The sequence below is a fragment of the Tenebrio molitor genome, chromosome 8, assembly GCF_963966145.1.
Source record: "Tenebrio molitor chromosome 8, icTenMoli1.1, whole genome shotgun sequence".
NCBI lineage: Eukaryota > Metazoa > Arthropoda > Insecta > Coleoptera > Tenebrionidae > Tenebrio > Tenebrio molitor.
Genome location: NC_091053.1, coordinates 6,320,167 through 6,339,110, shown reverse-complemented (window position 1 = coordinate 6,339,110; position 18,944 = coordinate 6,320,167). Strand labels below are relative to the sequence as shown.

The following is an 18,944-nucleotide window of genomic DNA, read 5'->3' as shown; positions in this document are numbered from 1 at the left end:
GCTAAATCTTTTCTTTTTTGAAAAAAGATTTAGTAGTTTTATAGTGCTACCGATTTTATGGCAGGGTACCATTGAATAAACGTTAACGGCACCAACAATAGGTTTAAACCGCAGGTGCTACCCCTAATCGTAAATTCGTCCAAATATTACCCTGTAAACTGACAGGTATAGTTTTCCCATTTATAATTTGGTTTTATGGCAGTGCAATTGTAATTATTAGGGGCTGGGGTTGTGGTTTTGGCAATAGTGAACATATTGTAACGTGGTCAGAGAACAGACCATCTTTTACAGTCCTAGGATTTATGGCGGTAGTTGCCGATTGTCAGGGTATTTAACTCCCTGACAACAGGGCTGGTAGTAAAACCAAGTTAGAAATGGGAACACTTTACGTACAGAACGAAAGTGATGATTGACAGGGATCTGTTTAGGTGGCTTATTGGCATCTCAGTAGACGTAATAATTACTATTGCCTTGCCATAAAATCGCTGCAGTTCTGGGGTAACTAAAGTTCATTCAAAAATCAAAAAACCACCAACATCGCATTTTCCTCGATAATTACTATCTAGTCTAAAATTTGGTGAGACTTGTAATTTTGAGGTTAAATGTTTATTAAGTGTCTTGTTTTTCTGGGCATGTTTAAGTAAAAATAATAAGAATCAATAAATAAATGATACGTGCTGCTAATAAAACAATATGAACGAAATTCAAATCAAGTGAATTTTCTTTTGAATCAAATAAATGTCATAATTTATAGTTACCAACTTAGTATGAAAAAATATCTACCTAGAGTTTTTTAAATTTTACCAACCTAAAGCAACAGGTGGTGGTTTTTTGAATTTTGAATGGACTTTATACCGTGAGTTTTTTATTTTACGGAACATAGGATTCATGGATCTGTAAGTTTGGTTGCCTATTTCAAATGAATTCACTTGTCCATTTTAGAACTGAACATAGCCATTTTACGTTGTATGTTCAGCGAAATAAAAAACGCAGTGTACCTATATTAATAAAATAAGAAATACAAATTAGGCAGCCCATCTTACATTTGAGAGAATAAGCTGGGAGAATTTGGGATGATTTATTAGTTCTTTCCTAGCGGACTTCCGACCCACTTGTGCCTTTCTAGGTAACGAAAGAAATAATTTAGTCACCAGTTTATCATTTTAATTTTCGCACGACACTTTAGTGTATCAGAAACAAATAGGTAAAAGGTTTAGTAAAACATCCATGCAAAAAATATTTTAAATGTTATTAACGCATGATGACGAACCTCGATAATATGAGTGTTTTTGTTAAAAACCTCTTTTTTATACAGGGTTATTCTAAATGATTGTAGTCGAAGTAGGCGTGAAAACTGAATGTAAAATTTATGGTTGCCGCTCCACATAAAAAAATCATCAAAATGATGTGTTAAATTGGGTGCAAAACAACTCAATATTTTTAAAATTGATTGTAGAACAACTCAATATTTCTGGATTCAATGGTTAATTTAACAAAAATAAATAAAATCCTCATCACCGCACTTTTCACCTAAAAAATGACAGTGACAGCGACACAACTGACAGTTCACATGAAAGCGGCAAAAACGTAATAACATGGGCATGGCCTACTTCGACTACAATCATTTAGAATAACGCTGTATAGTTGATTCAAAAAATTGAAATTCACGCATAGTTATCTGTGCATGAAGTGGGTCATTTTCTTACGTGTCTTTTTTTTTACATTGTTAGTAAGATCGAAACCATAGAAACCATACAAAACAGTGTGTGAAATGCAATTTCACGCATACGACTATTTCTGTTTTTCATTTCTAACGGAATGAACATAAAACCTCTAGATTCCTAATCCTCAGCTGTTCAATCCGTCATCCGCAACCAACGGAAACTCATTTTTATGAGTACTTACTAACTTATTTCCCATTAATTATTTTATTATTTTCTGTTACTAAAGTATTGGGTTGTCAAATCAATGTGTAATGGAATTGAAAAAATCAAATGCACGCTTATGAAATGTCATACAAATGTCAACTCTACCCCATTCACACAGTTGCCACATAAATTTTCGTACATAGTTGCCATACTTGGCCACAATCATTTTGAATCACCCTATATGTATTATTATTGCTCTCAACTTTAAAAATTTTTCTGTCACAAGTTTAGACACATACGTTACATACAAGTGTCCCCAAAAAACAAGACGAGTCCATAGCCTACTAAAATCACGTACCTATACTCAATTTCATATAAATGTGCATCTAAGCAAGTCATGAAAATCTGATTTTCTGTTGGTAGTAAAGCTAAAGCTAGTGACTTTGACTTTCAAAGTTGCTTGCTCTGCGCGAACCCGATTTGACTAATTTTTCAGTTTTTGTCCATTTTAACATTGCTGATTAAATAAGAACAAATAAGAATTACTTTATTCTTATTTGTTTTTGTCTTTGTATTTTTACCAAGTAAAGATTTATTGGACATGACCTTCATAAATGTGACTTTTGTAATGTAACTAAATTAAAGGTGCTTTAGAAATGCACAGCTCGCTTGATGAACATTTATATGAAATCAATTATATAGCCCCAAGAGCTTGAAGGATAAGCTGTCAATTTTTTTTTTTTCAAATTCGAACACATACCTTTTTTTAGTAATTCTGATTTATTCAGAAAACAACAATGTAATCGGTTGCAAAAAATCCAGTACATCATAAAAATCAAAAGCACTGAATTTTTTTATTCTTAACACATGTAAATCAGGCTTTTCTGACTTTTACTGGCATGCTTTTTCAAATAGGTTAAGTCTAACACAAGGAATGTCATTATGTCTGACATAAGAAATGAAAAGTTTTGACATATTGCTTGACTCGGTAATATCAAAATCGACAATAAGAAGGATGAATTAAACTATAGAAAATTTGATGTACTCGACTTTTTTGCAACCGACTGTATACATTTGCCTACCAAAAATACAAAAAAAAGTAAAGAAAAAAATACTACTATGTATTTAATATTCTCAAATTGCGCTCCATTTTGCGTTAAATATTGGCGGCATCTCTGGGCAATCCCATATGTTATTATGTATTTGTCATTTTTTTTCAGCTAACTTAATTTTGTTATTACATTGTAACGCAATGCATTTTGATAGCTTCTCGCTTAGTGCTCGTCATTTGTTTCAAAAGCTAGTGTTATTTTTTTTTATAAAAGGCGAAATAGTGTTTTGTTCTTTTTCTTGAATTTTTCATATGTGAGGTTATATTGGGTGATTCAAAATGATTGTGGCCAAGTATAGCAACTATGTGCGAAAATTTATGTGGCAACTGTGTGGGTAGGGTAGAGTTGATATTTCTTTGACAGTTCATAGTCGCGCAATTTTGAAAACTGTCAAATCAGTGTGTAATGATATCAAAAATATCAAATGCACGCTTATGAAATGTCATACAAATGACAACTCTACCTCATCCACACAGTTGCCACATAAATTTTCGTACATAGTTACCATACTTGGCCACAATCATTTTGAATCACCCAACACTTGTGATATACAATTGTTGTTTTCAGAATTAAAATCTCTATCAGAATTACTCAGAAAAATATGTGTTCAAATTTGAAAATAAATATTTTAACAGTTTACCCTTGAAGCTGGTTTCATTATCATAGCGAAACAATTTTTTGTATGAAAAATTGTGAGGGCGTTTAAGTTGTTTGACAAATTTCAAGCTACATATCTCAGGAAACATTCAAAATTGAACTTTTAGTGTTGAAATATTATTTCCGCCCTTGTTAGGAAATATTCCACTTTTCCTAATCCAAATTAGTATTCAAATATGTTAGTTTTCCAAACTCTACTGGATTTTTTTTAAATTTCTTTATCAAACAACTAGCGAGGAATATTATCATTAATTCTGGTCAAGAGTTACCGCAACTCTGAAGCACAAAGCACGTAAGCACACATCTTATGTGCTTTGTGTACTGAACTACACAAATCTAAAGCAAACCATGCGTTAAGCCAATTAGCGATGCAGTAATTTCCTGAATTTGTAAAATGTGTATTGTTATGTAAATATATTCTCAATAGATCGTTGTAAATTGTGTTTTGTTGTTAAGTACATTTAAACTACAAATTTGGAAACTTAATGTTAATATGCGTGCAATTGATTATTTTCGATATTTTAGTAAAACCACTTGAACCCTAAACAGATCCGGATCAAACGTTTGTACTTCCGCTGACCGATAGGTTTGGGACCTCTTACCTGAAGCATCGAAGATTTTGAAGAGAAGACAGTTTTTTTTTGCTCTTTTTTAAATTGAATGACTCATTTACATTATTTGTTATTTAATATAAATAAGGGCTTATATTAATAACATAATTACATAAATATTTTTGTTTTATAATACAAAAATTTCCGATAATATTGCGGAATCTGGAAAAGTGCCCCGAATGCTTGCAGCGTTTCCACGTTTTTCATATTTATTTTGTCTTATTATTATTATTCAAGTTGACTATCCCTCCGCCACCAGGCGGCACGGCAATTTTGCCGGAGTACATACACTATTACGGATATTACTATCAAGTAATAGTGCAGTGCTTATCAACATAATTACCGCCGTCTCACCTCCGCATTTTGACTTTGTTGTGTATTATGTTCTGTGTCAATGTTAAGGATATGACATGAGTACAATAATATACCTTTTTGAATTTCAACTACCAATGTGTTCCGTAAATCCAGAATTATAAGTGGTAAAATAGAAATTTTTTCTAAACTCCAAAGATTTCTCATAGCAACGGAGAGCTCTAAATATTTATTAATTTTTGTGTTATATGTCTGTGTTATATTATGGGAATTTGGAACAGCTATATCTAAAAGATATGCTTGCTTTTGTTGTTTTTTTAGAATAATAATGTCTGGTCTGTTATGCTGAATGTGAATGTCAGTTAAAACTGTGCGATCAAAATAAAATTTGTAATTGTCATTTTCTAAACAACTTTCTGGTTTATAAATGTAATGTGGTTGTGTATCCTTTAATAAATTGAATTTAACATCTAAATTCATGTGTATAATTTTAGCGAATATATCATGACGTTTCTTATATTCGCTTTGAGCCAAAACTGTTATTTTTATTCTACGTTTTTCATATTTATTTTGTCTTATTATTATTATTCAAGTTGACTATTGTTATTATGTTCTGACCCACCACAGACTCATTATATTCGAAAACAAGTAAAACTCCATGACAGCGCCTGATCCTATTCCCTTCATGAAGAAATATTATATTTTATTTTTTACCTCGTCTCCTCTTCATGAACGTGTCTAATTTTTTGTTCACATTTTCACTAATCTAATCTACCTTTACACAATTATTTTGTACGCTGCGTCAATGCATTTCAACGAATGAAACATTCAACAGAGACGTTTCATGACTGAACTCATCCAACAAAAAATTCCTTTGATTCCGCTTTTCAAAATCTGAACAGAGCGCCAAGAAAAACACAAAATTAATAAACAAACATATTTATTCAACTCTAGAAGCGCCTCATCTTAGATGCGATAGTTCCTGAAGGAGTTTCCCTGCGGTGCCCCGAACCCGTCGCTCTTGGAGTACTGGGGCACAGCGCACCCCGTCACATTCTCAACCCCGTCGCAGGCATTAATCAGATCATTAAAAGCCCTTCCTGCGCCGCAGTTGTACAGTCGAGGTTTGTTATTCAGACAAATGAAATATCTCTGACAGTCGGCGGGCGACCTGAAGAATCGATACTCTTCTTGACCCAGACCGAACTGTCTCGCGTCAGGAGGACAATTGAATCCGAGATAGGCTGCAAGATCGTCAAATTAAAAACACAATCAGCGAAGAGATGGAGCAAAGAGTCACTCACCTTCTGCGTCGCAGGAGGACACTTGGTCCGGCCAGTCGCACCTGTAGGTCTCTCCGTTGAAGGCCAGTCCTTCTGGGCAGTCGAAGATGAAGCCTCTGCCGGCCACACAATTCTTGAACTGGCCGCAATTGGCGGCGTCGCCCATCAGGAAGTATCCGTACTGGTGGGGACACTCGTCGGTGGGTTGAGCAGGCTCTGCAAAAGAATCGTTTTAGATTCTTCTTTTGGGGTGGAAGGAAGTACTTACGGGTTTGCTCGCGACCTGTGCAGTCGACCTCTAAGGGGTACTGGCAAGGGAAGGCGAGGGGGGAGTTTGCGGCGTTGAACAAGAGGCCGTCGGGACAAGTTTTCTCTTCGGGGATGCCGTCCTTACATTCGATGTATCTGTGAGTGACAGAAAGAGCAAAAAGGTAAAACAGAAGGAAGAATGGCTGATTGAAGCAAGTAGAAAGTAGATGTTGAAAGAAGAGAAGAAAGAGGGAGTTGAATGCAGAAATGCAGAATTGGGGTCATAAATGGAAGGAATAACAGAATAAAAGAATGAGAAGGATGGAATTAATGGAAGTATAAGAGATGCAATAAGGAAGAATGGTGTACTAGACTAATAGAAATAGAATGGATAACGTTTAGTCTAAGGAAATAAGGAAAAGAAAAAAAGAGAAAAGGGAAATGAAGGGGAAAGTAGAAATAAGTAAAAAAAATGTAAAGAAGGAAAGGAAAGAATATTTGAAGGATGAGGATAGATGAGGAAGGTAAAACACAGGAAAAAAGAAAAGAAGAGGAACAGAAGAAAGAATAGCTCGAATTAATATGGCATCTGTTAAACAGAAGAAGAGAGACAATCTAGAAGACTCCAATATTGTAAGATTTGAAGAAAAAAGACAAAAAGGGGTACAAGAAGAAATATCAGGGTATAACGAAAATTGGGCACCAAAAATTATTGAAGAGAATGGGCTCGGAAGGGAAAACGAGAAAAGAAAAAATATGAGAGAAACAGTAATCTTATAATATGAAAAAAGAAAAAGTGGGTGAAAGGATAAAGAACGAAAAGATAAGAAGTTTAATAAAAAAGATAAAATATGAGACAGAGAGACAAAAATGTGTGGCGGAAAAACCTTGTAAAGTTATAATACGGAAGAGGAAAGAAGACGGTAGAGGGATATGGATTGAAGAGACAGAGGTTTAATGGAAAAGGTAACATATGAAGTGCGAGAGACAAAGAGGAAGAACAAAAGTAATTACGAAGGAAAGAAAGAAAAGCAAAGAGAGATGAGTCAAAAATGGAACTAAAAACAAGAAAATATAAAAAACATAATAAAGAATAGCTTGAATTAGTATGGCATCTATTAACAGAAGATGAAGAAGAGAGACTATCTAGAAGAATCATATTGTAAGAAATGAAGAAAAAAAAAGGGGTAGAAGAAGAATACTAGGTTTCAGGAAATATCAGAATACAACGAAAATTGGGCACCAAGAATTATTGGTGAGAATGGGCTTGGAAGGGAAAACGAGAAAAGAAAAAATATGAGAGAAGCAGTATTCTAATAATATGAAAAAAAAAAAAAATTGGGTGGAAGGGTAAAGAACGAAAAGATATGAAAAAGATGAAATATGACACAAAGAGACAAAAAGGGGAAAGAAAAAAATGTGTGGTGGGAAAAATTGTAAAGTCATAATATGGAAGAGGAAAGAAGAGCATAGAGGGATATGGACTGAAGATATAGAGGTTTAATGGAAAAGATAACATGTGGAGTGCAAGAGACAAAGAGGAAGAACAAAAGAAATGATGAAGGAAAGCAAGAAAAGCAAAGAGAGATGAGTTAAAAATTGAACTAAAAACAAGAAAATATAGAAAACATAATAAAGAATAACTAATAAATTAATATGGCACCTACTAAGCAGAAGAAGAGGACTATCTAGAACAATTATATTGGAAGAAATAAAGAAAAAAAGGGTAGAAGAAGAATACTAGATTTCAGGAAATATCTGTGTACAACGAAAATTGGGCACCAAGAATTATTGGTGAGAATGGGCTTGGAAGGGAACACGAGAAAAGAAAAAATATGAAAGAAGCAGTATTCTTATAATGTGAAAAAGGAAAATTGAGTGGAAGGATAAGGAACAAAAAGATAAGAAGTTTAATAAAAAAGATAAAATATGACTAATATGAGACAAAAAGGGAAAAGAAAAAAAAGCTGCAAAAGCTGGAAGATAAAAAAGCGGATAGAGGGATATGGGGTGAAGAGATAAAGAGGTTTAATGGAAAAGATAACATATGAAGTGTGAGAGACAAAGAGGAAGAATAAAAGAAATAACGGAGTGAAGCAAGAAAAGCAAGGAGAACTGATCAGTTAAAAATTGAACTAGAAACAAGAAAATAGAGAAAACATAATAAAGACAAAAAAAAGTGAAAAGGAAACAAGGCACAAGGTTCCATTTTTTGATGTGAATGATGTGAAGAATTCCAAGGATGTAGAAACAAGTTAAATAAAACAACTAAGTATTAGAATTTGATTTCTTGTTTTGTTGTTTCTTTTGTACGAGTCTACAGAAAATATGGACAAGACCAAGAAAAATCTCTTTGGTGACCTATTGGTTTAACTCTTCCAAAACCAGATTAAAGTTCTTTTAGAATATGTGTTAGAAAACACTACACATCAAAAACATTATCTCCATCAAAATGTTGGGTTTTTTGGATCACTTTGTATGACGAATCAAACCCACATCGGTGAACTTGTACACGTTTCGCCGCTTTAATTTAATCACTCAAGCAACGAATGTTAAATCCAGTGAGTCACAAACCGACAGACCATGGACCCGTTACTCACCCATCGCAAGTTCCAGTCGGATATCGCCCATCTTTCTCTGGACAGCTCCCGCCACCCAACCTTTGGGACACCGGTGGTAAATCCCTCACGCTGTTGTAATTCCTTTGGGCGAACGCATTCCTCTGGCTGTACACGCCGACGCCGAATACTACAAATAGACGAAACAATTTCACAACTGTTGATGGAAGGTTTTAACGAAAACAAGACGAGCGCATGAATACTGATCAGCAGGGAAAAACGTCTCGGTGCGCATTTGCATACCACAAAACATGGATAATTTCGATATTTAATTGGTAATTTCGATGGTCTCGTGAACGCAGCTTCTTCAAATACTTGTTTGCTTTGGACGAAGTGACCTTTAGCTCGGGTCGCTTTCACTTTTCTTATATGAATCAATTCTGAAAGTCATTGTTATTGTGATAATTGGTGTTACGTACGAGATTACGTCTGGTGACCTGTCAAAGCAGCCGTTCAGTCTGCGGTCCGACCACTCGTAACTTACAACGCCAAATTTGACAGTTCAAATGATACCTATTTTACGATCTAAAAGTAAAGTTGTTGATGTTTTTCGACTTAATAAACCCATTAATTTATTAAAATGTTTTGAAGATGTCCGGTACGGGGTCGTTTCATTCTTTTTCCGTCATAAATTAGCTCGCCTTGACATTATACACACATTCGTAGTAAATTCTGGAATCGTGATTTAAATTTAATAATGCCACTACCTCTACTACGTGATCGTTAGATTTTTCTCGGAGCATACTTAATCAACAAAAATTAAACAATGCATTTTTTAATTGAGTTGTTAGTGTTAAAAAATCTTTAACATTCCGGGGAATTAACGCCTTTTGAATATTTTTAATTGGCAGGAGATTGGCAAGGAATATATAAATATGTAATGACATTACAATAACAATATAATTGAGATGTAGATTTTCATCTGTCCGAATAACACTCCTTAAATTTAGATGTCTTATTTTTGAGATGACGATGTAAAACAGCAAGTCAAGGTATCACAAAATTGTCGTTGGTATCTTTATTATTTCTCTTGTTAACTATTGTATGATAATAAGAGTAAAAGGCGGTCAATTAATGGCATTTGTAGGAAGAGTTGATACTGGAATAACTGCTTAAAGGATAGTCATTGAACGTGACTGGAATTTTATGATATTTTTTGGTTTGAGTGGAAAAAAGCATTAAATAAAAATTATTCCTCCGACTATGTTTTTGAAATCAGGAGCCACAAGATGATTTTTTGGTCAAAATTTAAGATTCTAGATGGATTATTTTGCTTTATTGTAAATCTAGAGCTACCAACCACATTTTGACATCAGACAGTTTGAACCAAATTGACTTTTTTTTACAGTGCCTCTTCTAAATTACAAAATCCTGTATCAAAAATTTTGAAACTTATTTTTTATTTTCGCAAAGTAACATGTTAACACTTTGGTAATTTATCCAATATGTATAGGATTTGCAATCCTAAATTAAAAAAATAATAATAAAACGGATAATCGTTGATGTATTTTTAGATTCTTAATTAAAAAAAAAAAAACATATTCTGATGACCTTGACATTTTTGACACTATGAATTCTAAAAATATTGACATTTCATTAGCTTTTTTTTGCTGCCCTCAAATAATCTTCATATTTGCTTTAAATCTGGTTAATTTTTGCTTTAGAAATAATTAATATGTCGTTGTTTTTAATTAATATATATGTATATCGGGTGTTCATTTAAATTTATCCTGAAAGTGGGCGTTGAAGAGTCGATTGTGAACGCACCACACGTCAGTTTGCAGAGTAAAAAAACAAACAACGCAAAAAGTGAGGTTAGATTTAAATAGCTGATCCGTGATCCGTAATCCGTGGTCCGTTCACAATCGGCTCTTCAACGCCAAGTTTGAGGAGAAATTTAAATGAACACCCGGACCCGATACATAACACCAAAATAAACAGAATACTAACGCCACAACCAAAAATTTGATTAATACATTTTTAGAATTCTCTCTCAATCATTCTTTTCTTTCACTTAGTTCCTCTTTTTTTTATACATATTAAATTTTGAATAAATAAAATCCCCTAACACAATTTGACGCTTGATTTAACAGGATTTTTAGTTATTAGGCCGTTTCAGAAATCTGGCATAAGTAAAGTTATTTTAAATTTTGATTTTTTTTTCGTACTTTTTATCATTCTCTTCTTATGGGAAAACGTTTAGGTAACTTCTACTGTAATGAGTTTTAGCTCCATTTTGTTGAGAAATATATTACACCACAAATTATGATCAGTAGTGGCTGTGAAAAACAAAAGCATCGAAAACGTCTGACGCATTCTGACTCATTCGCATAGGAACCGTTCCCAAATCAAAACCATTTTTGATATTCCTTCACAACACTATCGTAATAATGACATTAAGAGCTAGATTTAAATTTTTGTTGTTTTTCACAATCCCTCTTGATCATATTTTTTTTGTAGAATGGTATTTATACTAATCGGTTAGCTCGTAGACCACGGTACAGTACAAAATTGTACATTCTTCAATGAGCGTATAATGATGGCTATTATTGAAGAGGATGAAAATTCCAACACGAGCCGTAGGCGAGTGGTGGAATCGTCCGAGTGAATAATGGCCACTATACGCGAGTTGAAGACTCCACGACTACACCAAGAAAAAACAATCTTTGAAAATTGAATTGAATTTGATTTTTTATATTTGACAATTAAAATTGTGCCTCTTTTAGCGGTTGCTGCGCGATGCGCCACTTATTTTTTACAAACGCATCCGATTGATAGAAATCCCGTGATAGAATAAAAATATGAGGGATGTAGTCGTGAATTTAAGTACCGTGAGATCGAAAAAAAAATTGAGTTGGCTGTGACCAAAAATTCAGTTGGCAATTCGTTAAGATTTCAATTATCAGATGTCAGTCTCAAAAATTAGGTTAGTGATTTTGAGAACGTTGAAATCTTGATTTTCATAAAGGTGTGAATTATGTGTGACCTGTCGGTTGTTGTCAATAATTAATAATGACAGTTACTGTTGTAATGACATCTGATGACATTTGAATTAAATTTTTACGTGCTGCCAACTGAAACGTATTAATCACGGCGATCTCGATTTTTTTTATTTTCGATCGCACGGTATATTCTATCACGGGGCGTGGAATTGATATCATTCTTTGATTGAATATCCAATGCATTCATTCTTTAATAGTCGTGGAGAATCACAATTACTAATTTTTATTCAGTGAAGAATGATTCTAAAATTTTGTCCGAAGGCTCACATTTTACAATTTACGAAATCCTCGTGACTGAATATACTAAAAAAGACAAACATTAGATTAGTGTCAGTGAACTTAGTCATATTTACAACGACAGACCAAATATTGTCGTGGGACCCGAGACGGCGCCCCGTCGGGTAAAAATGAAAATAAATGTCTGAAAATCTGTTCCGCGACTGTCATTAAATCCAACCCTTCTTCCATATTTTACAAATTAAAACCCGAATAAAGGGAGCAATTCTGGACGAACGGTGGCACGTTCAAAGGGTAAGCTAATAGCCTCCATTATTGTGCACTCGATTTGCATAATTAAAATTATTCTAAAGCACGCAATTCACTTATCTCGATCGGCGAGTGCTCGAAATAGTTGACAAAAAAAATTAAAAACCGTGATCGGAATTGATATTTCCAGATGGTCGTCGATGCAGATCGACTACTAACAAATCAATCACTCTTCAATTATTTTCGAACGCATTGTTTGTGCAAATATTTGTCGAAAGCAGGAAAGCGCCTAATTAACAACAAACAAAAAAACCTTACCTTGTATGACTAGAAGAGAGGCGACTGTGACGATCTTCATGGCGTGTTGGACTCTGGAAGCTCGGCAGGGGAATGAAGAAGTCTCATCTCTTGTCACCTATCTATATTGCTCCTCAAGGTTTCGCGAGGCTCATACTTAATCATGAAGATGTTGGACAACTTATTGCATAACGATTTTCTCGAATGTTACTAATGCTGCGCTGCGGTCGTCGTTTCGACGATTTTTCTTACGACCTTGTCGCTTCACTTATTCGGATGCAACGTTGCTCGTTCTAATCGACGGATTAATGTTCTTATCGATTCTTCGCATTTTTCAGTCGTTGCGCGTCTTTTCGATGGATAAATGAAGTGAACGTGCAGGAATTGTGCAACGAAATTGTCTGCAAGAGACGGAACTTGTGTTGTGGGTGCTTCAGGGATCACGCTTAGGTTCTCTCCTTTTCACTAGTTAGTACAATAAGCTATCTTCTACGGAATTCTAACGATTCATTTTTATCTAACCCTTGACATCGGGTGGGTCTCTTAATTAAAAAAATATTGTAGTAAAATATGAAAGATAAGATTTGTCCTAACAATCTTCAGCAGCATCCCGCATGACAGGAATTAAACTTAAACAACATTTTGTCTTAAATTGTTGGATGTAAAATTAAATACAAAAGACAAAAACACACAAAATAAGAACGTCCATGGGAAAAAGTAGAACAACAATTTAAGAAAATACAAAGTGTCTATAAAAGAATGTAAGTATGTATGTATATCAAAAGTCCTGTGTCTATATGGTGGTACCAAATAGAAAAAAAAAGATGTTATGTAAGTCCATTAATGACAGGTTTTTAATAGATTATTGTAAGATAAAAATTGTAGAGGAGTACAATTCCATAGAACTGTTGATATACTTTCTTTTATAGACACTTTGTATAATAAAATTGTAGTATTGTCAAAGAAGGATTCCATTTATTTGTGGGGGATAACAATTAATCACTTTTTCTACGAACAATTCACGACATCCCCTGTTGGAGTGGGAATTGCACAGAAATTTTCTCATTAATACCGTGCCTTCAAATAAATTGGGAATTAGAGTAGGCTGTGATTTATATATTTTGTCTATTTACGGTTGGTAGACGATCACAATCATTATACTGTGCTGCTTTAAAAATTGTATGTTACCAACTTTATAATATGTAAAATCAAAGCCTACTCTACTTCCGAATTTATTTGAAGGCACGGTAGCTAATTTAACAGAGGGCGCTGATGTTATCACTCTCTATTTTTAGAGGACGCCAGATACTGGAAAACTTATCAAAACTTTGCGCAGTAAAACCAGCACATTATTGAACGAACCTCATAGAAGATTTTTCAATTCTTCAATTTTCATTAAAGGACTGGACCATTCAGGATTGAAAAAATATAATATCCCAATATTGCCTCCCGATCATATTAACAAAACAATTCTGAAGGACGATCTTATGTGTGATGATTTCAAAACACGCAGGTTGGTTGTTGACAAACAAAAAAAAATAAATACAAGAGTACAAATCTACAATATTATTCACTTGAGTGAGTTTGTTGTTTGTATTGTTTAATTCAACAAATTAATAATTGCGTTGAAATCCCAATGGAGAACTTAAATTAGCAAAATTGCTGCGAACATTTGGATTTTTTACAAGGATGTTTTTTTTTTCACATGTGTTTTCAGTCGGTGGTGTATTTCAAGAAAGACATTTTATAAAGAGGACACGGTATCGAGGTCACACTAATGTATTTATCATTAAGGATATATCAAGTAAAGATGCATAATTTCTTTTTGCAAGCACTATTTACATATAACCGATGTTCAAAGACTGGCACGTTTGGAGTTGGCTGTAGTTTGGAACACGCTTGTCGGTACTTAACCTACATAGCCTAAAACGAAACTTCCGACTACGAAGAAAACATCATTTGCGTCATAAATAGACGTAGATTCAAATATGCACATGCTACTACAAACTGATTAGTTTTTGAACGCACGTTAGTATCAAAGTAGGCGTTGAAGAGTCGATTGTGAACGCACCGCGGATTACAGATCACCCAGAAAGTTAAAAGTTAAAGTCCATTCAAAAATCAAAAAACCACCAACGTCGCATTTTCGTCGATAATTACTATCGGCAACGCTGTCTAGTGTAAAATTTGGTGAGACTTGTAATTTTGACGTTAAATGTTTATTAAGTGTCTTGTTTTTCTGGGCATGTTTAAGTAAAAATAATAAGAATCAATAAATAAATGAAACGTGCTGCTAATAAAACAATATGAACGAAATTCAAAGCAATTGAATTTTATTTTGAATCAAATAAATGTCATAATTTCTAGTTACCAACATAGTATGAAAAAATATCTACCTAGGGTTTTTTAAATTTTAGCAACCTAAAGCAACAGGTGGTGGTTTTTTGATTTTTGAATGGACTGTAAGTTCCTTGCAAATCACGGATCAGCTGTTTAAAGCTAACCTCACTTTTTGCGTTGTTTTCTGACTTTGTGACTGTTTAACGTCAACTTTGAGGTGAAATTAAAAAAAAATTTCTACCTGATATATTTTACCTGTCTAAATTCTTTACTTTGCCGTCTGTTAATTAGCATTTTGTAACTAATAGCCACAACGGACCTTGTTCAAAATATTTTTGACAAGATTTCGTAAGAAAAATTAATTTTTAATTTCAATAAACTGTTTTTATTTGAAACTTTACTATGTCTTTATTTGTGCTAGTTTTGGATAACTAGACACTTATTTGTTTATTTGACACTGAAAAAATATGTTTGTCACTGAAGAACTCTCAGAAACTTTTACCTTCTTCAAACAAATTTCAGTCTTTAATCAGTAACTCGTTTGTTGTTTGTATTATTAAAGGCACAACAAACTTTGTATCTTTTTGATGATGTTCAATGTTTTTCAAATTACTTTTTCATTTGCATTTTAACAGAAAAAATTATAATCTGGATTAATGTCCATCAACTTTGAAATAAATTCTTGTTTATATTTAAAAATATTTTTTGTACTCAAAAATTGCAAAAAACACTGGTCCTTTGAGGCATTCAAAAAAAAATCTGTCTTGATAATAATCAAATTTAGTTCATAAAATACAACTTCCCTGGGTTTTCCTCCATTAAAAAATTACGGAAAGATTTATAATCGTTCAAAATTGTTCCTACAAAATTCACAAATTATTGCAAAAATTGAAATATCAAGTGAAGCAGTTGTTTCCAATAACCAAAGATCACTGCCTACTTGGTTTTATGTTCGTTTACGTTTTATGTACGAACCACTTGCGTGAAGATATCTTCCGTTCATTCGTGCATTAATTAAAGGCACTCGCTCCTTCATCGTTCGTGCTTTAAAAAATGCGCTCATGCGGGAACATCCTCTTCCCGCACTTGGTTCGTAAATCACTATAAAAAAATAAATAACATACTGCTAAGTTATAATACATAACAATATTCTTATTTAGCCAACGGATTAACAGTCAGATCAATTTTATTTTTCTCAAACATTTTTTCGGCGTTTCGTTATTTCTTCAGAATACTTAAAGAAACAAGACTTTCAATTTCAAAGAAATCAACAAAAATAATCTATGGTTTTCGTCTTTCCATTCATTCAATTGGACAATGCCAAGTAGACTTTTTAAAGACATCAATCCAGACAAGATTTTCAAAATAAATATCGTTTTTAAGAACTTTCATAAACTTACATTTAAGATTCTTGCAAATACTTTTTTCTAAATAATTCTGTTCTTGTTTCTGAACAAACAATGCGTTTTTTAAACTACGGTGCGATCAATTAAAAAATAAATCGAGTCGGCGTGTTACCTGTGGCAACCCATGCTATAGCATAGGCTCCAAAGCAAACTCGATTTATTTTTTAAATGATCGCTCGGTACTTTAGTCTGTTAAACCCGGCGCATCCACCAATTTTACATCGATTAGTGATTAGTTTAGACAAACATTTTACATCATTTTATTACAATTTAAGGACAGTTAAAAAACTGTATAAAAACAAAAATAACCCAAAAGAACTAATTTTTTATTTACTTTAATGAACGGATGATTAAATTAAACAACGTAATTTTACAAATGGACTGCACAGTTATAATTTCGAAATGAGTTTTTTAATTAAAACTAAATTAAAAAAATTGTTAGTAGGTACTCACTTGTTAGTTGAACTCGAATCTAAAACCACTCAAAATGGTAGAATATCTCAAAAATAAAATTACGAAGCAGTTTCTTAGAAGCATTAGGAGGTATTTTTGAAAGTGCACAACTATTCATGGCTTCCGCTACTTTGGAGAAAAAAATTAAAACAATCTTTAAGAGGTATGACTATACAGGGTGTTCTCGAAGTTTTTATTGTTTTCTAAAATTTTAAGTCCGGTCCTGTCCATTTCGCCGCTGTACTAGATTAATAATTAACCTGGCCCAGAATGGTGTCTTTCCGGAAATCGCTTTGCAATACTCTCTGGACGCTGCAGATGCATTCTGATAACGTGATAACATTGCCCATGCATTTGCAACATATCTGTGAGCTCATTATTTTCCTAATAATAAAGCCATTTCGACTAATTAGATGACAACTCTGACAGTAGTTTTGATTAACGTCCATGCTCATTTGATTTTTTTTTTGTCAATTCCAATTTCTAACAAATCAGCGCAAATTTGAGCAGGACCGGTTCCAAAAATTTCAAAAAAATTAACTTATTGTATCTTCATTGCCGTACACATTTTACTAAGGTGATTTTGGCTAAAATTCTTTAGAACAACGCATACTATCACATGTTAAAAGGAACGCCTCAACTTCGAAAACACCCTGTATATTATTTTATTACCACCTTCTAAGTAAATGACACTTTATAGGCATTTGTGGTAACTAAGTAAATGGGTAATTACAGGCAAAGCTCTGTAATATTTAACAGGCACGTAGAAGAGACCTGTAAAGACTTTACAAGGCTCATCAAAAAATAATAATTAATCAAAACTAATTAAATGATTTTTGAAAAAGTTTATTATAAACACAAACAAATTTAACTGTCAATTGTTGCAATTACGTTAATAATGCATTTTGATCCGTTTCGAAAGTCATTTTCATATCGCTCTTGCAGCGTTGGTAATTCCGTGGTTATTTTCTTGCATTTCAAGAAAATCGCCTTCAAAGTTTTCATCGGACATTAAAGCCATTCTTTCTTTTCTTTCTTTTTGCAACAAATTTCACAAAGCTTCTGACAGTATTTTTGTTGTATATCACAACACCATGACGATGTAGGTATAATTGCCCCACCGCCTTTCATTACAAAATTTTTATAAACATAAATAACAATTAAAAAACGAAATTTAAAGGCTGAAGGTGGAAATAAAAGTTTGTATGCAACTCGCTTAGCAATTAATCTTTACTGGGCTTACTGGCTTATGGAGACTCTTTCCTTAAGTCACTCGTCCCACAAGTGCCAGCGCGCCCGTAAAGATTAATTTACTAAGCGCTCACATAAATAAGTATTACAGAATTTTGGTATTATCATGAGCCCAATCATCTGCATTCTGTCTATCTATGAAGTTTTTTCTACTTTTCCAACATGCTCGAACATGTTGTTAATCTCTCGCTTCCAACAGTTACTGAATACTGGATGAGACACAATTCGAAAATTTCTACACCTTCATGGATCCAGTTAAACCTGATTTTCAAATGGAAAGTTGCTCTTTAATGGCTCGAAAATTATAGTGCAGCTTGGACTTCCACCCGATAATCACAGAAGAAGGAATCTGCTTCTCCTTCAACATCCTCAACAGAACTGTCAGAGACATCGGCAAGTGACTAAAGCTCTTTCACGAACGAATTATTGTAAGAGGAGGTCTCAGTGTGATCATCGTAACCCCAAACGATGATCTAGAGCAGCGTTTCCTAAACTTTTTAAACGCGGAGCCCCTGTAAAGTCGAATCCAATATGGCGGAGCTCATAGCATTATCTAGTTAGTTGCAAAACAAATAAGGTAAAAAGGTAAGGTAAAACTAGTAAGAATGATAAGGTTTTTAAGAAGATTAATGAGACGAGTGATATTGCATTTTATTTGCACAAATTTCTTTGATATTTGGTTTTATTGAAGAGAGTTGTAGCCTCATATCTGGCTCGGCATTCAAGAGGTTACACAGGTCCAAGTTGTAGGTTGGAATGTGTCACGAATTATAGACTTGCTGTGTGTGACTGCGTCAAATTCTTCATGCCTCGTAGACTTCACTCTTGGTTCTGAATATTCTGATATATTTTGAATATCTTTGATACGAGTATATTAAAATATGGATCGGTTACTCATAAAGTTTTAAGAGAAAATGTAACCAAAATATGTGGGAGTGCCAAAAAAGAGTGCACGGAATATGCTGAAGGAAGTTTTGATTGTTTCTGCTCAGTATATCC

The 18,944-nt window shown here is 33.6% G+C and overlaps 1 protein-coding gene and 1 long non-coding RNA gene across 2 annotated transcripts; one reads left to right on the top strand and one right to left on the bottom strand.

The window, feature by feature from the left end:
• Positions 1-5,483: 5,483 nt before the first annotated feature.
• On the bottom strand, positions 5,484-12,678 carry LOC138136923 (protein obstructor-E-like). Its single transcript, XM_069056233.1, has 5 exons — positions 12,517-12,678; positions 8,693-8,840; positions 6,112-6,248; positions 5,865-6,059; positions 5,484-5,804 (listed from the first exon to the last, which is right to left on the bottom strand). The coding sequence occupies exons 1-5, from the start codon at positions 12,554-12,556 to the stop codon at positions 5,527-5,529; spliced, it is 798 nt and encodes a 265-aa protein (XP_068912334.1). The 5' UTR covers positions 12,557-12,678; the 3' UTR covers positions 5,484-5,526.
• A 147-nt stretch (positions 12,679-12,825) lies between these two features.
• LOC138136926 (uncharacterized) lies at positions 12,826-14,059 on the top strand. The gene is made up of 2 exons (XR_011161505.1): positions 12,826-12,963; positions 13,791-14,059. It is a non-coding gene; the product is annotated as an uncharacterized lncRNA (long non-coding RNA).
• The last annotated feature ends 4,885 nt before the right edge of the window (positions 14,060-18,944 follow it).